This window comes from Triticum dicoccoides, chromosome 2A (assembly GCF_002162155.2).
Source record: "Triticum dicoccoides isolate Atlit2015 ecotype Zavitan chromosome 2A, WEW_v2.0, whole genome shotgun sequence".
Lineage (NCBI taxonomy): Eukaryota > Viridiplantae > Streptophyta > Magnoliopsida > Poales > Poaceae > Triticum > Triticum dicoccoides.
Window position 1 is genome coordinate 483,195,786 of NC_041382.1, and position 21,006 is coordinate 483,216,791.

The following is a 21,006-nucleotide window of genomic DNA, read 5'->3' on the forward strand; positions in this document are numbered from 1 at the left end:
CTCGCCTAAGTTCTCCCACCTAGAGACTTAGCTGCAGTCAGGCACTCGCCTAAGTTTGAAAAAACCCTACCGAGTGGAGAGCAATCCTCCCACTCGGGGGCTTAGATGCAGTCCAGTACTCGCCTAAGTTCTCCCACCTAGAGACTTAGCTGCAGTCAGGCACTCGCCTAAGTTTGAAAAAACCCTACCGAGTGGAGAGCAATCCTCCCACTCGGGGGCTTAGATGCAGTCCAGTACTCGCCTAAGTTCTCCCAAACACATCTCAATCCTCAAGGACGACGAGGGGCAGGTCGACTGCCACCTTCTCCTAGAGAGCTTCACCACAAATACAATGCGCGATTCATCCCGCTCTACAGTAACGAAGTACGGGTCGACTGCCCCCCCCACCCTTCTCCCGGAGAGCTTCGCCACAAATACAATGTGCGCTCCGTCCCACTCTGCAGTAACAGGGTGTGGGTCGACCGCCGCCCGCCCCTGGGGAGCTTCGCCACAAATACAAGGCATGGGTCGACTACTTCCCCCTCCTTCGGAGCTGTGCTACGAATACAGAAAGTTTTCTCGAATAAAGGTTGGGTTCACTCAGAAGGAGATTCATAAAGATATTGAACGGTAAACCAAGTTTAGATAAAATCCTAAAGGTTCTGGATCACGGATCGAGGTACTCGGGCATGCGACCCGAAAAAGTTTAACGGTTACAAAAACCACTCGGCATTCCGAGGCAAATTTAAGGTGGGACATAAGAGTTTGTTCACTCCGCGGGAGGAGGGCTGGCAGGCTCGACGAACTCATCCAGGTCGATGCCGTCGGCTATCCGAGTGGCTACAGCGATGAAAGTCTCCATAAAGGTTCGGAAGTCATGCTTCTGAGTGTTGGTGACCTTGATTGCTGCCAGCTTGTCTTGTCGCACCTCCTTGCAGTGGACACGAACCAAAGACAGAGCCACATCAGCGTCGCACCGAGCAGAAGACTTCTTCCACTCCTGCACTCGGTCAGGTATTCCGTTAAGACGAGTCATCAGAGACTCGAGATCATTTTGGAGCGTAGCCTCTGACCAAAGTGCCGGGTCGATACGTGACATGGCGACCTTCAGTCGAGCCAAGTAGTCCACGGCACCGTTAATGCGAGATTCCAGTCGGAGCAAATTCATGGCAGCTTCATCTTTCATGGGAGAGTTGATTGGATCCAAACCTGGTTCGATCCGCCCAGTCTTCTCTTCAAAGTTCTGGCAAAACTCTGCATTCACAATCCAAGGATAAGTCAATTTTCATACACTGAGTCGACACAAAAAAATCAGTCGGAACTAAATGTGCACCTTCAAGCTTGATATACAACTTCTTGGCAAGGCTCCAAAAGTAGCTCTCCAGATCGTCCCTCCTGCGAGCAATGCCTTCCATCTTTTCGTTCAGGTCGAGGTTATCCTTCTTCCAGCGTGTACACTCCTTGTTGGCTTCATTTAGAGCGGTCTTCAGCCTGGTATTCTCTTCTTCTAACTGGCCGACCGAAGCCAGCTTCTGTTCGGCCAGAGCGGTCTTGTCGTCAGCCTCCTTACGGGCAGCAGCCAAGTCCTGATCCTTTTTCGCCAGAGCTTCTCTCAGTTTTTCTGCAAAGAAATGATGATTGATTTGGAAATAGCAGAAGGGTACTCAAGCCTAAAACTAACCAGTCGACAAAATAGTCTTACCTGCGGCGCCGTCTCTGGCCTTTTGCAGCTCTGTCCTGGCCAGCTCCAGATCAAGGTTCAGTTGAATCTGCTGCTTCTCCAAGTCAGCAAAGCGAGCTCCAAGATCGCAAGATTTCTGAAGTCAAAGGGGAGAAGTTATTTTACAGCGAAAAACAACAAAGGAAATAAATACTAAGACTACGGTCGACTGCCAGCAGTCCACCATAGCCTCGGGGACTACACCCAGTGGGTGCACTTAGCATGCCCCCACCGGTTCTGACCCCACTCGAACGACCCGCCGAAGTCGAGTCCAAAAAAAAGAGAGAAAGAACTCAGACTACAGTCGACTGCCAGCAGTCCACCGTAGTCTCGGGGACTACACCCAGTGGGTGCACTCAGCGTGCCCCCACCGGTTCTGATCCCACTCGACCAAATCGAGTGGAAGAGACAAACTATACATTCGACAAAATACTAAGACTATAGTCGACTGCCAGCAGTCCACCGTAGTCTCGGGGACTACACCCAGTGGGTGCACTCAGCGTGCCCCCACTAGTCCAAGAATTCAATCGACACACCCAGTGGGTGTGCAGATGCAAAGATTTTCGGAAAGACTCTTCAGGTAGCATATCCTAACAGAACAAGCGGCAACCAACTAACCTGAACGTTGCTCTGGAGGGTCGAGCTGGCATCATAGGCGGCTTGGCTGGCGTCCCACACCGCCTTCATCTTCTCCATCATAATGCCCGCTTGACGAATGGCTTCCCTAGCAGCATTCACCTCGTCCTCCGAGACATGATGGGTCGCAAAAATTGAAGGCGGGTCGACAGGGGCCTGAGCAGTTGATGAAGAAGGCAAAGCACTCGACAGCGGCTGAGCGAAGGTAACAGGACCCCGATTGACATCGCCAGTGTCCTAAACAACTGGTTCCGCCCTCGGCGTCATCTGTAGCGCCCCGCTTGCAGGAGCTCGCCTGTTCTTCCTCGTCAAAAGCCTCTCGGGCTCTCCTTCATCATCAGGGAGGTCAATAATGTTGGGAGCTGTGCAAGGTTCAAATTGCCAAAAGCACGTCACCCAGTGATGCACGATACAGTTGAATCGACCAAAAAAAGATAGTATGACACAAATCATACCCGGATTAGAAGTGACCGCATCCTCCATCGCCTCATCATCATCCCTGTAAGCTGAGGTTTCGGAAGTGGCAGCGCTAACAATTCCAAAGTTCGTCCAGTTAAACAAGAAAAACAAAAAGCGCGGAGCGTCGAGTGAATACAAGGAGAGACACTCACGCGGAGGCGATAGGGATATCAATCTTGATCTTTGGCAGCGCCTTCCGAGTCTTCGGCTCTGCAACTTTGGGGTGCTTTGGCGCCTTCCCAGTCGGGGTTGGTGAAGAGATCCGAGGGCGCTTCAAAGACTGACCAGCCGGAGCAGTTGCCTTGTCGCGAGCACTCGGCCGTTCTTGGTCAAGCTTGGATCGCCTCTCCCTGCGAGGAGGCGACTCGACTTCTTCTCCAGTGCTTGAGTCATCGCTCCCTCTGTCCCCTTCACCATCGGAAGCCCCCTCGCCGCTTTCTCCGCCACTCGCCTCGCCTTCCAGAGCTTGCTCTTGCTCCCCATTGGGCATGGAATACATTTCAATAATGGACTGAAAGAAAGCAGGGAGAACAAAGTCAGTCGACGCAATACAGACGGCTGCGCGAGTGAACTCAGATTACAAGCAAAAACTCAGAATCAGACCTGCTCGGGTGCGTGGGACTGGTCGAATGGAGGGACTCTCCTGGCTCCCCTGGGATTGTCCTTATTCCCGGTAATGCTAGACAACCATCTCCAGCGTGTCATCGTCGACCTCCTCCGGGTGGATCCAAGTGGAGTCTTCAAGACCCGAATACATCCACATCGGATGGTCTCGGGCTTGGAGAGGCTGGATGCGCCGCTGAAGGAAGACCTCCAAGAGATCCATACCAGTGACCCCATCGCGAATAAGCTGGACCACTCGGTCGACCAGCACCTGCACGTGCTCCTTCTCCTCCGGGAGCACCTTCAAAGGGGAGGGTTTTTCCACTCGGTCCATGGTAAAAGGAGGGAGGCCAGTCGATTGCCCTGGCGTCGACTGGTCTTTGCAGTAGAACCAAGTCGACTGCCATCCACGAACTGAATCGGGGAGAATCATGGCCGGAAAGGAGCTTTTTCCCCTCGTCTGGATGCCAAGACCCCCACACATCTGGATCACTTGGGTCCTCTCGTCACTCGGATTAACCCTTTTCACTGTCTGGGAGCGACAAGTGAAGATATGCTTGAAAAGACCCCAGTGAGGTCGACAACCCAAGAAGTTCTCACACAAGGAAATGAACGCGGCAAGATAAATGATTGAGTTGGGGGTAAAATGGTGGAGTTGAGCCCCAAAGAAGTTCAGAAACCCTCGGAAGAAAGGATGAGGAGGCAAGGAAAACCCACGGTCGACGTGGGTGGCAAGAAGAACGTGCTCACCCTCCCGAGGCTGCGGCTCGGATTCCTTCCCCGGAAGCCGCGCCGCGTCGTAGGGGATCAGCCCCCCTTCGGCCAAGCCGTCGAGGTCGTCTTGGTAGATCCTCGAGTGGATCTAGTCGCCCTGGATCCAGCCCTTCGGCAGGCCAGACCGCGAGGAAGATCCGCCCCGGCTGGTCGCCTTCCCCTTCGACTTCGCCGTCGCCTTCTTGGCCCGCTCCAGAGCCGCTGTCTTCTCCCTCCCCATTGTCGCCGGCGAGGCGCGTGCGGTGCGGTGGTGTTAGGGCGAGAGCGAGCGCGGCGGAGGGACGTGAGGGAGAGAAGAGGTAATGGGATGCACTGCTCGGGGGACTCCGGTCCAGGCGCTTTATATCAGGCCGCTCCCGAGTGGCTGACGGGTAGGCCCAGGCGGCCCTGTCAAATCCCGCAACGACTGCACGAGCGATACGTGGCGAAAAAGGTGGCGCGGGGATCGAGGCGGCTCCGCTCTATCTCGTCCGATTACTGCGGCCTCCCCCGCCCCGCGCGCTTCCCAAAATTCGGATCCCACTAAATCCGCGGGCAGCGAATAACTTGTCAGACCAAGGATCTCCTCCACACCATCACTCGGAGCCTTACAAGTAAAGAAACCCAGTCGACGAGGAATTAAGAATGGATCAAGGCGACTGGAAAGGAAAGTTGCTGCCATCACTCAGGCCCGTTGATCTGAAACTAGATATGCTCACGACATGAAAACGAGTCGGAGAAGCTCTCAAATCCTTCCCCACTCAAACCTCGATCCATTCGGGGGCTAATGATGAAGCTATGTACCTAGGGTAGGGTCATGGACCTGTCCTACCTACCCTACCCGAGGACATCTCTAGAAGAAATCACCTTTCAATCGACTTGAAGGTGTTCCACTCGACAGACTCGAAGACACTCGACAGACTCGAAGACACTCGACCAAGAAGCAATCACTCGACCAAGATCCAACCACTCGACGGCCAGGAGACCTAAAGTCACTCCGCACGCTAACAGTCGGTCATTAAATAGCTTTTTATGGTCATCATAGCACTTTATTACTAGCGTTACCAGTAATGCCTCGCCTTAATGAACATTGAACCCTTGGTAACGTGGGCTGGCCGGGGGCCTGGCGCACTCTATATAAGCCACCCCCCCTCCGAGACAAGGGTTCGCACCTCTGTAACTCATACATGCATAATCCAGTCGATCGCCTCCGGGCTCCGAGACGTAGGGCTATTACTTCCTCCGAGAAGGGCCTGAACTCGTAAACCTTGTGTGCTTACAACTTCTCCACAGCTAAGATCCCGCCTCTCCATACGTACCCCCCTACATCACTGTCAGGCTTAGAACCACGACAATGTCTGCCCCCCTAGGCGCGCTCCCTGTCTCGTGGGCCCCCTGGAGCTTCACCGACCTCAACTCCAACTCCATATATTCGTGTTCGGGGAGAAAAAAATGAGGGAGGAGGATTCATCGCGTTTTACGATATGGAGCCGCCGCCAAGCCCTAAACTCTCTCGGGAGGGCTGATCTGGAGTCCATTCGAGGCTCCGGAGAGGGGAATCAGTCGCCGTCGTCATCATCAACCTTCCTCCATCACCAATTTCATGATGCTCACCGCCATGCGTGAGTAATTCCATCGTAGGCTTGCTGGACGGTGATGGGTTGGATGAGATTTATCATGTAACCGAGTTAGTTTTGTTAGGGTTTGATCCCTAGTATCCACTATGTTCTGAGATTGATGTTGCTATGACTTTGCTATGCTCAATGCTTGTCACTAGGGCCCGAGTGCCACGATTTCAGATCTGAACCTATTATGTTTTCATGAATATATGTGAGTTCTTGATCCTATCTTGCAAGTCTATAGTCACCTACTACGTGTTATGATAAACCCCGAAGTGACAATAGTCGGGACCACTCCCGGTGATGACCGTAGTTTGAGGAGTTCATGTATTCACTATGTGTTAATGCTTTGGTCTGGTACTCTATTAAAAGGAGGCCTTAATATCCCTTAGTTTCCATTAGGATCCCACTATCACGGAAGGGTAGGACAAAAGATTTCATGCAAGTTCTTTTCCATAAGCACGTATGACTATCTTCGGAATACATGCCTACATTACATTGATGAATTGGAGCTAGTTCTGTGTCACCCTATGTTATGACTGTTACATGATGAACCACATCCGGCATAATTCTCCATCACCGATCCAGTGCCTACGAGCTTTCCATATATTGTTCTTCGCTTATTTACTTTTCTGTTGCTATTGTTACAATCACTATAAAACACCAAAAATATTACTTTTTCTACCGTTACCTTTTGCCACCGTTATCACTACTATCATATTACTTTGCTACTAAATACCTTGCCGCAGATATTAAGTTATCCAAGTGTGGTTGAATTGACAACTCAGCTGCTAATACTCGAGAATATTCTTTGTCCCCCCTTGTGTCAAATCAATAAATTTGGGTTGAATACTCTACCCTCGAAAACTGTTGCGATCCCCTATACTTGTGGATTATCAAGCCGGAAGGAATCAGTCTGGATTCGTTGCGCCTGAGCATCCAAAGTGGCTCGTTCCGCAGTCATCCTAGCGTTCTCTGCCGCCAGGTCTTCCTTGGCTTGCGCTATCTCGTCACGCAATTTTGCAACCTCCGCGTTATGCTGATCTTGATTCGCCGTGTTAACATTTGCTGCTAACAATGTTGTTAAATTATCCAGCAAATCAGCCAAAAGTTGGGCTGGTGGGCGCACAGGGCCTCCTGCCCCAGCTGCCGTTGCTGCTGCTGACCCGGAAACCATTGCCGCTGCAGTCGAAGAATTCTGCACTGGCTGTGTACCGGCCATGAAAATCGTGACCCGGTTCGGCGGCTCATAGGGGTCCGGAATACTGTCGCCATCGGAACAACCCCCAAGCTTGCCGTCCTGCAGTTGATACAACGAAGTAGTCTCGCCCGTGGACGACTCACCATCAGAGTAGATCTCTGTCTCACCGCCAGACACGTATCCTTCCTCAAATTCTGCTCCATGGATGAATCCCATGAAGCAACTTTTCACGGCAGGCTGAACTCGGGCGGGTCTTGCATGTTGAGCCGTTTCGATGATGTCGGTGCAGATGTCCGGCTCAGGGCCCGGCTCTCCGATTTTGCCGATGAAGACGTGGATTCTGTCGAAGGGGACCCGGTACCCGTACTCAATTGAGCCGACCTCGGGGCCCCAGCCTGCATCGTCGATGTAGAGCTTGCCGCGACGACTCTTGGTCATCTAGCCCACAACGTATCCCTTGATCCCTTCGAAGTTGCCCTTGAATTCTGGTCAACACTCAGATGGCCAATGGCATCCTCCACAGAGAAATCACGCCTCTGATGTTTCAGAGTGGTGACAAAGTTCCTTCAGGAATTAGGGAGCTTAGCGATTATGCAGCACGCGACAAAACTTTCCCGATAAATCACACTTAAGAAGCTCAAACTTCTTAACGATGCATATTATCTCATGAGCCTGCTCCAATACAGGACGGTTTTCAAGCATCTTGTAATCGTGGAACTGCTCTATAATATGCATCTCGCTCCCGGCATCGGTGGCCTCGAACTTAGATTCGAGTGCCTCCCACAAGTCCCTGGCGACATGCACATGTAAATATGCGTCGACCAATTTATCTCCGATCACGCTAAGAACTGTTTCGAGAAACACAACGGTGTGGCCTCCGTGAATGCCTTCTCCTGTTCAGGAGCAATCGTTCCTGTGGAGACACCGGTCCCAGAACACGTTCATAGCCGTGAGCCATAAAGTAGTCTTAGTCTGCCAACGCTTAAAGTACGTATCGGTAAACTTATGCGTTTTTCAGTGCAGCGGCAAAGCCACTTTCCGAAAAATTCCTACACCGGTGACCTTCCAGTAGGCCAGGCAAAAGCCGCAGCAGCAGTGACGTCCTCCACGGCTGTCAGAAACTCTCCGTTAGTGACTGGCAAAATTAAGCGCGTAGGTGTGAGCTCGGCTCGGGTCATTCTCGCAACCCGCGGCGCGGTGGGCGGCAGAGGAGGAGTGCGCGAGGGCCTCTTCTATTCTCAAGCTTCAATAGTATGTGGAAGACAATCCCTTATAAAGAGGTCCAACTCCTTCTCCACTAGTGAGATGAGACTAAACTTTCCGCTACACCTAATGCCAATAAACCCATATGGGCCCTTAGAGATTTTTAGGAATTGCTAGATGGGCCTAAAGCCCATCCCATATTTCAGCATCCATAGCCGCAACGCGTCCTGACGGGGTCCTTCTCGGGCGTGTGGGGTTTCGAATCTACAAAAGCGTCCATCGGATTGCTTGCGTACTGCGCTTTCGAACGGGTCTCCTTCAACGTGAACTGCGGTGCATCACCCTCGGTGTTAAAGGTATATGGTGACGTGTACGTATGCGAACACGGATTAACCTTTCTTTTCTTGGTGTGGAAGAGTCCGGTCTAAAAAACTCGGTTAAGCTAAGCAACCGCCAGAAGCGAGCGAAGCAATTAAAACGGCCGTAAGAGCATGGTTAAGCTAACCAACCGCCAGAAGCGAGGAACTCGTGCTCAGCTTAAAAATCAGGGTCAAGCTCAAACGCATAGCCTCCGGCTGGTACTGGCACTGCACTCTGGCTCCGATGGTTCACATTAGCAGCAGACCAAATCATGAGTACGTTTGTGGATACCATTACACTCAGCCCCACAAGATATAATACACATTTCCTGATGGTTCAAGCGAGTGTACATGTGTGGTTACACTTACGTCCGGGCCCACAAGATCTCGATCAAGGCCTGAGTTCTTTCGAGCTCGATCAAGATTAGCGTAGCAATCGGTAGAACTGTGTGGCCACGGTTAACTTAACTAGATGGGCCGTCCCCGCAACAAAAACAAGTATTATTACTGTGGACCATAGTATAAAAACTAGGGAGACAGCGAGCGGCTGGCCAACACCACCAGCATGTTACGGGGACGGCAGTGAAAGCGTACGCCTTTGCACCACACGGAAGCCGGAAGCGAACCTCACGCCACCGCACCGGATCCCGGTCCCCAACACCAGACGCGAAGAAATTGTCAGGCACGGCTCGTTCTCTTCTCCCTCTTTGTCATGGCCCCAGCAGTCAGCAGATCCACCGACGTGTGCGACGAGCCAGCACGGGGGCCGTTTTCACACTCCCACAGAAGATCTCGAGGACCCCAAGTTCGAGCAAGATTCACGGCGCTCGAACCATCCCGCTCCTTTCGACGACCATGACAGGCGGGCCCGGAAACCTTTACCGTGGTGGGCTCAACCGGCACGTTATGGGCCCCGCGTGGATCGCCGGCACGTCTCTCTCGCTCGGCTTGAACGCCTTTTTAGACGAAATCAAACTCTGTATACCATGTCAAAATATAATCAAAATCAAACTCTGAAACGTCTGAAGCGGGTGAAAAGAAGAATCCAACTCGGGACTGACAGGTGGGTCCGCATTGGCATCGACCCTAGGTAGGATAGGGTGCCACGGCCCGAAAGAAAAGGTCACGGACTCTAGGCCCCACATGTCATGGACCCCGTACTACACCAGGTGTCTGTGCTTTGCGGTGGCCATATCCGAAACCACTTATTAGTTTAGCAGTAAATCGGCTCTTAAATACACCCTCCCAGCCTCCGCACAGTCCTCACCTTCCTCCCTCGTCGGCGTCGCCTCTCCCTCTCCCACACGAAACCAGCTATCCCCCGATTCCGTGAGATCCGAGGAAGTTCGCCTCGCCTCGGCACTAGCCTCCGCCGCGTGGAAGATGGGATCGGAGGCGGACATGACCGGGCCCCTCCTCGCCGGCGGCAGCGGCGCCGCGCCGGCGGCGGAGGCGGAGGTGGTGCCGCCGTGGCGGGAGCAGCTCACGGTGCGGGGCATAGTGGTCAGCGCCATCCTCGGGGTGCTCTTCTGCCTCATCACGCACAAGCTCAACCTCACGGTGGGGATCATCCCCTCGCTCAACGTCGCCGCGGGGCTGCTCGGATACTTCCTCGTGCGGACCTGGACGGCGGCGCTCGAGAGGTTCGGCATCGTCTCCAAGCCCTTCACCAAGCAGGAGAACACCGTCATCCAGACCTGCGTCGTCGCCTGCTACGGCCTCGCCTTCAGCGGTACGTCTTCTCAACGTTACTTAGATTGCTTTGCTTGTTAGGTGGGAAGCTGCGATTCTGCCGTGTGATTTTGGGTTGCTTATTACTTACGTTTGGTTAGACCAGTTAACTAGAAGCCTTCCTGAATTGCGGAACTATGACGACCGTGGAAGTGTTAGTAGCCTGAACCGCTGAACCGCTGAATTATGATGACTGTGGGGGATATCTATTTTGGCGCAGGGAATGCCAAATTTGCATCATGAATATCGGGTTATAGTGTTGCATTTGTACTTTTGGAGTCGGAGGATTGCCGAATGATAGTTTGCCCGCTTCTCGTCGAGCTCACACTATGCCAACCATTATGTATCTTGATGCAGGGAATGTTAAATTTTACTACATCATAAATAGCCGGTTTTGGTGTTCCGTTGGGAGTGGGAGGGGTTGCTATGATTGTTCGCAATCGCACCCTTGTCATTGAGCTCACAATATCAATTGATGTTTCTATTGATGCAGGTGGCTTTGGGTCGTATATGCTTGCAATGGATCAGAAAACTTATGAGCTCATCGGGACTGATTATCCTGGTAACAGGGCGGTGGATGTTAAGAATCCTTCACTGAGTTGGATGATCGGATTCATGTTTGTTGTTAGCTTTCTTGGTCTATTTAGTCTTGTTGCGCTGCGCAAGGTATTCACTCATCTTATGGTTATCTGATCACCTTTTCTTTTTGATTAAGTGTGGTAAACTGATGTCTTTTTTTGTTTTTGCTAGGTGATGGTAATTGATTACAAGTTGACCTATCCTAGTGGAACTGCTACAGCTATGTTGATAAATAGCTTTCACACTACTTCTGGAGCTGAACTTGCAGAGTAAGAAACATACATTTGCTCGTTAGTTTTGTGCAAAAATAAATTAGCTTGCAGAGATGGTTCAATGTGCATTGTTTCTTCTTGTTGAGTGCGTTGTCCTTAAATTCCCTTTCTTCCCTGTGACACAATCAGATATTCATATGCATGAAACTGTTAACTGAAATATAGTCTGCTGATGTAATAAATTGGGCTTTTGCACGAAACTATGCTGTAGAAACAAATGCAAAATTAATAATTCCAAAAATAAAGAGTGGTTTCTATCTACCTATGGTAGTTTTACTGGTATATCAGGTAATCCAAGTTTAGCATATACTCCCTCTGTCCACTTTTATAAGGCGTTTAGACAATTCAGACAACACACAAAATAGTGCACTGTCAGCTGTCCAAAACGTCTTATAAAATAGAACGGAGGGAGTATTTCCTATTGCTGCAAGTATTTTTGGTTCCATCTTCTAACCATCCAAGTTTAGCATATTTATATATATATATATATATATATATATATATATATATATATAATAAGACCAGTGGCACCTTTTCTGTGTACAGAAGTATAAGTATTTGCCACAGTAATATACTAATCTACTAAGTTGGAAGTGAGTTCTCAGCCGAGTATTTACCTCACATTATCCATCTAACTAGCATTTAGGTGATATGGTATCCTATATGGACTGAACTTTACTGAGGAGATGTGCTAGGTAGTTTTGTCTCTTATTTTCCTTGTAAAGCACAAATAGGAAATGTCGATCATAAGGTTTTATTTATCTATATATATGGAGGTTATTGTATCCAGACCAGGAATGATGTGATGTGCTCTAAAGACTAAAATAGCTTGGAAAGGGAGTGCACATTAAATGTTTAACCTATGCACGCAGGGTGGATCTGAAGATAGAAAATAACAGTTCTCTTGTCTGTACAGCTAATTATGCAGCATATACTCGCTAAATTGCAATGACCTTTGATTCCTTTGTAGCAGTGTTCCAAGTTTCTTTGTATTTATACTGAACTTCTGTTTATGGTTGCAGAAAACAAGTTAGCTGTCTTGGAAAGTATTTAAGCATAAGTTTTGTCTGGAATTGCTTTAAGTGGTTCTTCAGTGGTGTTGGGGATTCTTGTGGCTTTGATAATTTCCCTTCTCTTGGACTTGCAGCATTTAAGAACACGTAAGATTGCTTTTAATTTGTTTTTGTCATTTCCTCTAAGGTTAACTAGTCATAAGTCAAAATGCATATACATTTTAGTTTTGAGGGCGCAAAGAAATTTGCGTTCTTTGCCCCCTTGGCGGCCTTTAACCATCCCTCCCACTGCTATAACTTAGTTATCATGTGGAACTTGTCATCATCTAAGATGGATTATCCTTCCCATACTAAAAGTTTACCTGTTCCATATTTTCTAGGTTTTATTTTGACTTCAGTCCAACCTATATTGGGTGTGGTCTAATATGCCCACACATTGTTAATTGCTCTACACTTCTTGGAGCCATCATATCTTGGGGTTTTCTCTGGCCGTATATATCCACAAAAGCTGGGGAATGGTACCCAGCTGGCCTTGGAAGCAATGATTTCAAAGGACTCTATGGATACAAGGTATATTGATTTAAGATTTCATGATATTTATAACAACATTTAATTCCATACTGCAGGCTGCAGCTTGACAATCCACCTATGATTTTTGTAGTAGAGCTAGAACTAGATTAATCACTTGTTACAAACTGTGGCTTGTTTCCACTCGATAATAATTAGCCAAGTAAATCTGTATATGCTGTTGAAGTAAACATGGAGTAATACTAATGACTCCCTTGCTGTTATGCATTTCATTAGCTGGCATTGTGATGGAAGCATTAAAAGTTTATTCAATATTCAGATTGTTTGAAATTTTGTTAGTTCTTAGCGAATTATAATATATACTCCCTCCGTTCCTAAATACTTGTCTTTCTAGGCATTTCAACAAGTGACTACATACGGAGCAAAATGAGTGAATCTACACTCTAAAATATGTCTACATACATCCGTATGTAGTAGTCATTTGAAATGTCTAGAAAGACAAATATTTAGGAACGGAGGGAGTAGATGGCAGCTCGTTTAACTCTGAAACTATTCTTTGTTCACAGACTGACCACTCTTTACTCATCAACTCTTTACAAGCTTATGTTTCGCAAAAACTAAATTGTCTCTCCATCCCATGTTCCAGGTTTTTATCTCTGTATCTGTGATACTTGGTGATGGTATCTATAACCTCATCAAGATCATTTATGCTACTATCAAGGAAATAATGAATGCACGATCAAAGCAAGGAAGGCTTCCCTTTGTCCGGGCTCAGGATGGTAATGTTCTTGCTGTACGCTGTACACCTACCAGGCTACCAGTATATCACATGTCATGCATCTCATCTTGTTCATGTCTTATTATTTTGCAGATGATGAAAGTTCTGAATTATCTTCCAAAGAAAAGCTTCTGAATGACGTATTTGTAAAGGACAGTATCCCTCCCTGGTTAGCAGGATCTGGTTATGTGGGGCTTGCAGCAATCTCAACTGCAACTGTACCAATGATGTTCCCACAGCTCAAGTGGTACCTTGTCCTTTCTGCCTATGTTGTTGCACCCCTACTCGCCTTCTGCAACTCATACGGCACCGGCCTAACAGACTGGAACCTTGCATCCACATACGGAAAGATTGGCCTTTTCATTTTTGCCTCATGGGTTGGCCAGCATGGTGGTGTGATCGCCGGCTTAGCAGCTTGTGGTGTCATGATGTCCATAGTGTCCACAGCTGCTGATCTCATGCAGGACTTCAAGACTGGTTACCTGACCCTCTCGTCACCAAGGTCCATGTTTGTGTCGCAGTTGATTGGGACTGCCCTTGGCTGTGTCATTGCTCCTCTCACCTTTTGGCTCTACTGGACGGCCTTCGATATTGGCAATCCTGATGGCATGTTCAAAGCTCCATATGCTGTCATCTTCCGTGAGATGGCGATTTTGGGCGTCGAAGGATTCTCGGCCCTCCCCCAACACTGCCTAGCAATCTGCTCTTTCTTCTTCTTTGCAGCCATAGCCATCAACCTCCTGAGGGACGTCACTCCAGACAGCGTGTCCAAATTCATCCCGCTCCCGATGGCCATGGCTGTTCCCTTCTACATTGGAGCGTATTTTGCGATTGACATGTTTGTCGGGACAGTCATCCTGTTTGTCTGGGAGAAGATTAACCGCAAGGAGTCGGAGGACTTTTCAGGTGCGGTTGCTTCGGGTTTGATCTGCGGTGACGGTATCTGGAGCGTCCCTTCTGCAATACTGTCTATCATGAGGATTGACCCGCCGATGTGCATGTACTTCAAGCCATCTCTTGCCTAGGGCGTAAATAGACTGTAGCTAGAATGTTGGTTTTATTGGGATGCCACAATAGAAGAGAATCGCATCGTGTACATATTTATTTCACACACACGTGTAAATCATACTGCGGCAAAAATAGCAGCAGCTCCGTTCATTCTGTTGATATCTCGACCCCTCTGTTGTCTTGCGTTTTTTATGTTTCCAATGCTGCAGTTTTCACATTTTGCTTGCTTGATCTAGTGTTTGCGCGGTACGGCTCTCTGGGAATTGCATATGCTTGGGCGCTCTGCCTCCAAAAAAAAAAGAAGCTTGTGCGCTTTGCCAAGCTGGGCAGGTAAGTAGGAAATCCACTATTCGATGGCTCTGATCTGAAAACCATTCCAGAACTTGCTTGATTATCCTCGAACTAAATCTCACACGCCTAAACTGACGCCGACGAATCTCAAAGCTCCACACATTTGAAGAAGTTTAAGATATCTTGTGATGGTTCGAATTGTGGGCACATTTGAAAACAAACTTTAGTGCTAACACCGTCCTTTGAACAAGACTGCAATCTTCCAAGAGATGTGATGATTTCTTAATAAATAAAGCATACGTAATTGCTGATGCCAACCACGAGGCTGCGATGATTTCTTGTAACGATTTGCTTGTGCAGTTGACTTAGTTGAGCATACAGATCACGAGTCCACTTTGACTTCCTACATGAGAAGTAGTTCCAAAATCCCAAATGAGAATGCGTACAGCATCCGAATCCGATGCTGAAATCCAAACCCTTGGCGCCACCACGTCATACCCCCCACTCCTCGCCGCCGGCGCCCGGGCCCTCCTACCCTCCGCCTCCGTGCCGCCACCGCCATGGCGGGAGCAGCCCACCCTCCGGGGCGTCGCCGTCGCGGCGGCGCTGGGCTCGCTGCTCTGCGTGGTGATCCACCGCCTCAACCTCACCGTCGGGGTCATCCCGGCCCTCAACGTCGCCTCCGGCCTCCTCGCCTTCTTCCTCACCACCGCCTGGCGGGCCGCCGCCGGGAGGCTAGGGTTCGGCCGCGGGAGCCCGTTCACCAGGCAGGAGAACACCGTCATCCAGACCTGCGCCATCGCGTGCGGCGGCCTCGCGTTCAGCGGTCAGGATATCTCTCTGCTACTCCAGTAGCTCTTTGCAGTGTTCACCGCGACATGTCGCCGTGAATTTCTCGAGCATTTAGTATTTTATTTTACGGAACGTCCCTCCCCTTCTTGTTCTTGGCAGGGTGCTCGGCATCGTACATCTTCGCGATGGATAGGAAGACGTATGAGCTCGTCGGGCCTGACTATCCGGGTAACCGAGTGGAAGACGTCAAAGATCCCTCGCTTGGTTGGATGATCGGTTTCCTGTTCCTCATTGCTCTCCTCGGGCCATTTGCTATTGTCATGCTACGAAAGGTATATTTTCTTGTATGGAAATGTTGCAAACATGGATTCTGGAAAAAAATTACCCTTGACTACAGAGTTAAAGTCCGCGTTTATGTTATTGTTTCTTAAGTCAAGTGCTGCAGGTATTGGTGGTTGATTACAAGCTTGCATTTCCTGGTGGGACAGCTACAGCACTGATGATTAATAGCTTGCATGGAGAACAAGAAGCTGATGTTACAGGGTATGGCAATTAGTACTTAGCTAAGTTCCGAGAATGTGGACACGGTGTCTTTTTTATGCATAATTACATGCCTTTCAACCGTACTCCAGACAACAAGAATTTTGGCTGCACTGGATAACCAATCCCGAGAATATGCATGACATGTTCTTGATGATGCCAGATTAACAATCTTCCCACCCGGCCTCCCAGTGAGTGACAGATACACAATCATGCAAACTTGCGTGATTGCGTCTGTTGTCACCAGATATGACTATGCATATGTTCTAAACTCTAAAGGAAATACACTTATGCTAAAATGGAGCCTGTGGGAAGTAGAGATGCATGAGCGATGGAAATAATTCATCTTTGCATACTGTTTTAGCACCTCCACTATTCACTTCCATGGCATCAGTGCCAAAAGGACAGATGTGCAGAAACCTGGTGGTTTATAGAGAATTCAGATGTGTGAAACTTGTTCAATCCATTTTCATCGAGCCAGCTAATGGCCACAAACATTTCGTAGTAAGTTTGGCCATTTGGGGCATTATAAGAACCTCTAGGTTCCGGAACAGAATTCTTAGCACAAGTGACACTACATTATACATGAGACTTGCTAATTTTCTATGCTGTTTGTAGTATTCATACACCACTTTAATTTCTGTAAGTATATACCCTTTTTCACATGTTTCTGCATTTTTATTGTATTGCCTTGCAGAAAGAAAGTCCTTTGCCTTGTAAAGTACATGAGCCTGAGTTTTGCCTGGAGCTTCTTTAAGTGGTTCTTTAGTGGTGTTGGTGACTCTTGTGGTTTTGACAATTTCCCAACATTTGGAGCTGCAGCTTTTAAGAACACGTAAGTCATCAATGACCCAATCATCCCCCTCCCCACCCCCTCTTCTGTACGCACACTGATGCTGACACACTTAACATTGTGGTTGCAATGAACGTGGACTGATTACTTGGGATGAGCTGTGGATGATGAATGTGAACTTCATATGTTATTGCTAAATCATGTACTCACCATTTTGTGTTAACTAAGATTTCATTATCATTGGGGAGGATCTGAGATCCGCAGACAAGTAATATACATTATAATTGACAGGCTCACTTTCATTCTTTCCCCCAAATTATGCATCTTCCTATTACGGTGCTAGTGACATTTTTAAAATACATAAGAATAGAAGTTACACCATCAATGACTAGTTTGCCACACTTCATGCTTTTTACCTATTCAAACTTGAGCTTGACTATAAGTTGTACGATATATATTATCTGTGATCTAGTTAAGAATGTCCAGTTGTCTGAAGTTATGTTTATCACATTCTGGCAGGTTTTATTTCAACTTCAATCCCAGTTATGTTGGATATGGTCTTATTTCTCCCCATATTGTTAACTGCTCAGTTTTTCTCGGGCCAGTCATATCATGGGGTTTTCTTTGGCCATTTATCGCTACGCAATCTGGCGATTGGTACCCAGATAACCTTAGTAGCAGTGACTTCAGAGGCCTATATGGTTACAAGGTACTTTTTTTTAATATAAAGGGTGGATTTTATCATATCTGTAATATTCTTTATATTCACAGATTCATTTGGTTGATGATAGTTTTCTCTTTGGTTGCAATTCCACTAAATTCACTCTGCAATTATTTTCAAATTCATCCGAAGCATTTCTTTTGAAGAGATTCTTTTTGCAAACAACTGTCCTTTTGATTGTAGTCAGTGTCATGGAAGTAACATGGGCTGCACGTGGATTTTCTTTTTCTTTTTTTTGATGTTTAGGGTAATCATTTGTAATATGAAATTAATGTAACATGGCCATGGTTGATTTTCTTCATATCATAAAGATGTTTATCCCTGCAGGTTTTTGTAGCCATTTCCATCATACTTGGAGATGGCCTCTACAACTTGGTAAAAATCTTTGTTGTCATTGCAAGAGAAATCTGTATTGTGCAATTAAAAAAAGGTGATCAGCCTGTTCATGCTCTTCAAGGTAACATCAGCAATTCTTGTTGTACAATTTTTGTTGCCCATTCAACGCGTTTACCATTTTATGACTTGAATTTGTTGCCTAAGAGCATTGATTGTACAGAATACAGGTCAATTATTCTTCAGTAATTCATTTCCTTGTAGTACAGTTGTGTTAGTTACTGTATTTGCTTGCAAGATATCATCTTGAATCATTTCTTTATATTTTTCAGATAATAAGAACTCTAGACAATCAAGGGATGATGAGCTTCAGATTGAGATGTTCTTCAAAGATAGGATACCCACACGGTTTGCTGTTTCTGGTTACATTGTACTTGCAGCAATATCCACCGCAGCTGTGCCCACCATATTTCCCCAGCTGAAGTGGTATGTGCTTGTCTGCTACTTACTTGCTGAAGTGGTATCTTGTGCTTGTCTGCTACTTACTTGCTCCGGCCATTGCCTTCTGCAACTCCTACGGGATGGGCCTCACAAACTTGAACCTTGCACCCACCTATGGCAAGATTGCCCTCTTTATATTCGCCTCGCTCGTCGGTAGCAGCAATGGTGGCGTCATTGCTGGCCTTGCAGCATGCGGCATAATCATGTCCATTGCTTGCTCTGCGGCAGATCTGATGCAGGACTTCAAGTGCGGCTACCTCACCCTCTCTTCACCACGTTCAATGTTCATCTCCCAGCTAACTGGCGTCGTGCTCAGATGCGTCATAGCTCCGCTCACACTGTGGCTCTTCTGGGCAGCCTTCGATATTGGTGACCCTGATGGTGAGTACAAGGCTCCGTTCGCCATCATCTTCAGGGAGATGGCCATTCTTGGGGTCGAAGGCATTGCCGCTCTGCCCCAGCACTGCCTCGAGATTTGTTGCGCATTCTTCTTGGCCGCGATGGCCGTCAGACGCCCGCCAGTGCGTCGAGGTTCATCCCCATACCAATGGCGATGGCTGTGCCGTTCTACATTGGCGCGTTCTTCGGCGTGGACATGTTAATTGGGACGGTAATCTTGTTCGTGTGGCAGAAGTTGAACCGGAGGGGTGCTGATGATTATGCGGTGGCAGTGGCTTCCGGGCTGATCTGTGGGGATGGGATATGGAGCATTCCATCTGCTGTTCTGTGCATCCTGAGAATTGATCCACCGGTCTGCATGGCCTTTAGGCCGTCCTCTGCCTTTTCCAGGTGAGAAGATGGATCCAGGGCTCACTCTAGGACATGGATTTGTGCCATTGAGTGATGAATCTCTGTAATTTCATACGTACAGATGTGCATCGTTTTACTCCTGTACAAAGGAAAACGAACCACAGCACTTTGGATTTGGAGCCATATTGCTCCTAACCAACTGTACCAAACATCGCGTTACACACATCCACTGTCTTCCATCTGTCTTTTTTTTGAACGGTCATCGGGGGAGGGGATCCCTCCCCACCTGAATATATTGATCAAAAAGCTGCCAAAGCCAAGAGTTACCTCTTAAACTTTGGTTGTTTTATCTTCCATCTGTCTTTTGGGCCTTCCATGTTTCACTAGTCATTATGCCAAAAATATCCTTGTTCATGTGTATATTTGTTTTTTTTGTGAGTAGTACATTTGTCTTATCTCAATTCAAACTTTGTATAACTTTGATTAAGTTTATAGAGGTATATTTTCATATGGTACTCCCTCCATGTCAATATAGTGCATGTTAGTTTTGTCATAAGTGAAACTTTGTAAACTTTCACCAAGTGTATAGAGAAAATTATCGATATTTACAATATCAAATCAATGATATCCAATGATATGGAATCCATCATAAAACGTAGCATTGCATTGTATTGATTTGGTATTCTAGATATTGATTATTTTTTCTACAAACTTGGTTAGGTCTAAAAAAATGACTTTAAAAAATCCAAAAGACATTACATTTTTATATTAAAATGGCATGATTCCTGCATTTATTAACAAAAGTTGCTCAGTTAACTAGGGAAATCCGAGCGAAAACCAAATTGCCAAGTTAATCATCGAAAACCAGGCGAAAAACCAACACATCCACTAAGCGGCACACATAAATACCCCACTCACACCGCCTGGCCGAGACAACACACATGTGTCATCGTCATCACTCATGATCCCCTAGAGGCGTAACTGACATACCAAAATCTCGAGGAGACGACTTTGACTTCGCCGTAGGCAATCGTCGACTCAACCAACATCACAGAGGCCGCCTGGGGCTATATAAAGATGCGCGCAAAATTCAGCCACCTGCGACCAGACCAGACAGCGCAGCTCCAGCTCTAACAAAGAGCTGTGAAGGAGAACTAGGCACGTGTGGCGCCGCATAAGATCACCGAACGAACCACATGTTGCTTGTCATCGTCCGTCACCGAGGTCTGCCACTGCAGCTTCGATTTCGCAGCAACAAACCAGCTAAGAAAATCCCACGGATACGCCCGAGAAGAGCCGACCATCGCAACTATTGTCGCGCCTTCGACATCACTCCCTCATCATCGTTGCCACAGAAGCCTTAACGCCAACACCGACGTCGAGAGCAACCTCGTCGCCCACACGACACGAGGCCAAACGCGCTCGATGCAGCGGAACCAACCCCGACCTTCATCCTCCACGTCGCGCCCTGCGCAGCCCGCCAACACCACCTTTCGAGGCCGCCACCTGACATGCCACCGCCCATACTCAAGATGCAATGCCGCATGACCTGGATGCCTGCAGCCCGCACTGCTCATGGAAACCGCATGCAGACCACGAAAGCCGCACCACATCCGGGGTCGTCGCCCAGACCTGCTGCTGCTCGCCCTTGAGTTGCAACAATGCACGACGCGGATGCTCGCAGCCCATGCTGCTCAGAACAACCACACGTAGACGGCAGACCACGAATGCCGCACCACATCCGGGGTCATCGCCCAGCCATGCTGCCGCTCTCTCTCGAGTTACAACGATGCACGACGCGGATGCTCGCAGCCCATGCTGCTCAGAACAACCACACGTAGACG

The 21,006-nt window shown here is 48.1% G+C and overlaps 1 protein-coding gene and 1 pseudogene across 1 annotated transcript; both read left to right on the plus strand.

Moving 5' to 3' along the window:
• The first annotated feature begins 9,782 nt into the window (after positions 1-9,782).
• On the plus strand, positions 9,783-14,610 carry LOC119354976 (probable metal-nicotianamine transporter YSL6). Its single transcript, XM_037621746.1, has 7 exons — positions 9,783-10,264; positions 10,757-10,929; positions 11,014-11,111; positions 12,137-12,274; positions 12,508-12,697; positions 13,302-13,434; positions 13,527-14,610. The coding sequence occupies exons 1-7, from the start codon at positions 9,916-9,918 to the stop codon at positions 14,456-14,458; spliced, it is 2,013 nt and encodes a 670-aa protein (XP_037477643.1). The 5' UTR covers positions 9,783-9,915; the 3' UTR covers positions 14,459-14,610.
• A 513-nt stretch (positions 14,611-15,123) lies between these two features.
• Positions 15,124-19,516, plus strand: LOC119354977 (annotated as a pseudogene).
• Positions 19,517-21,006: the final 1,490 nt, after the last annotated feature.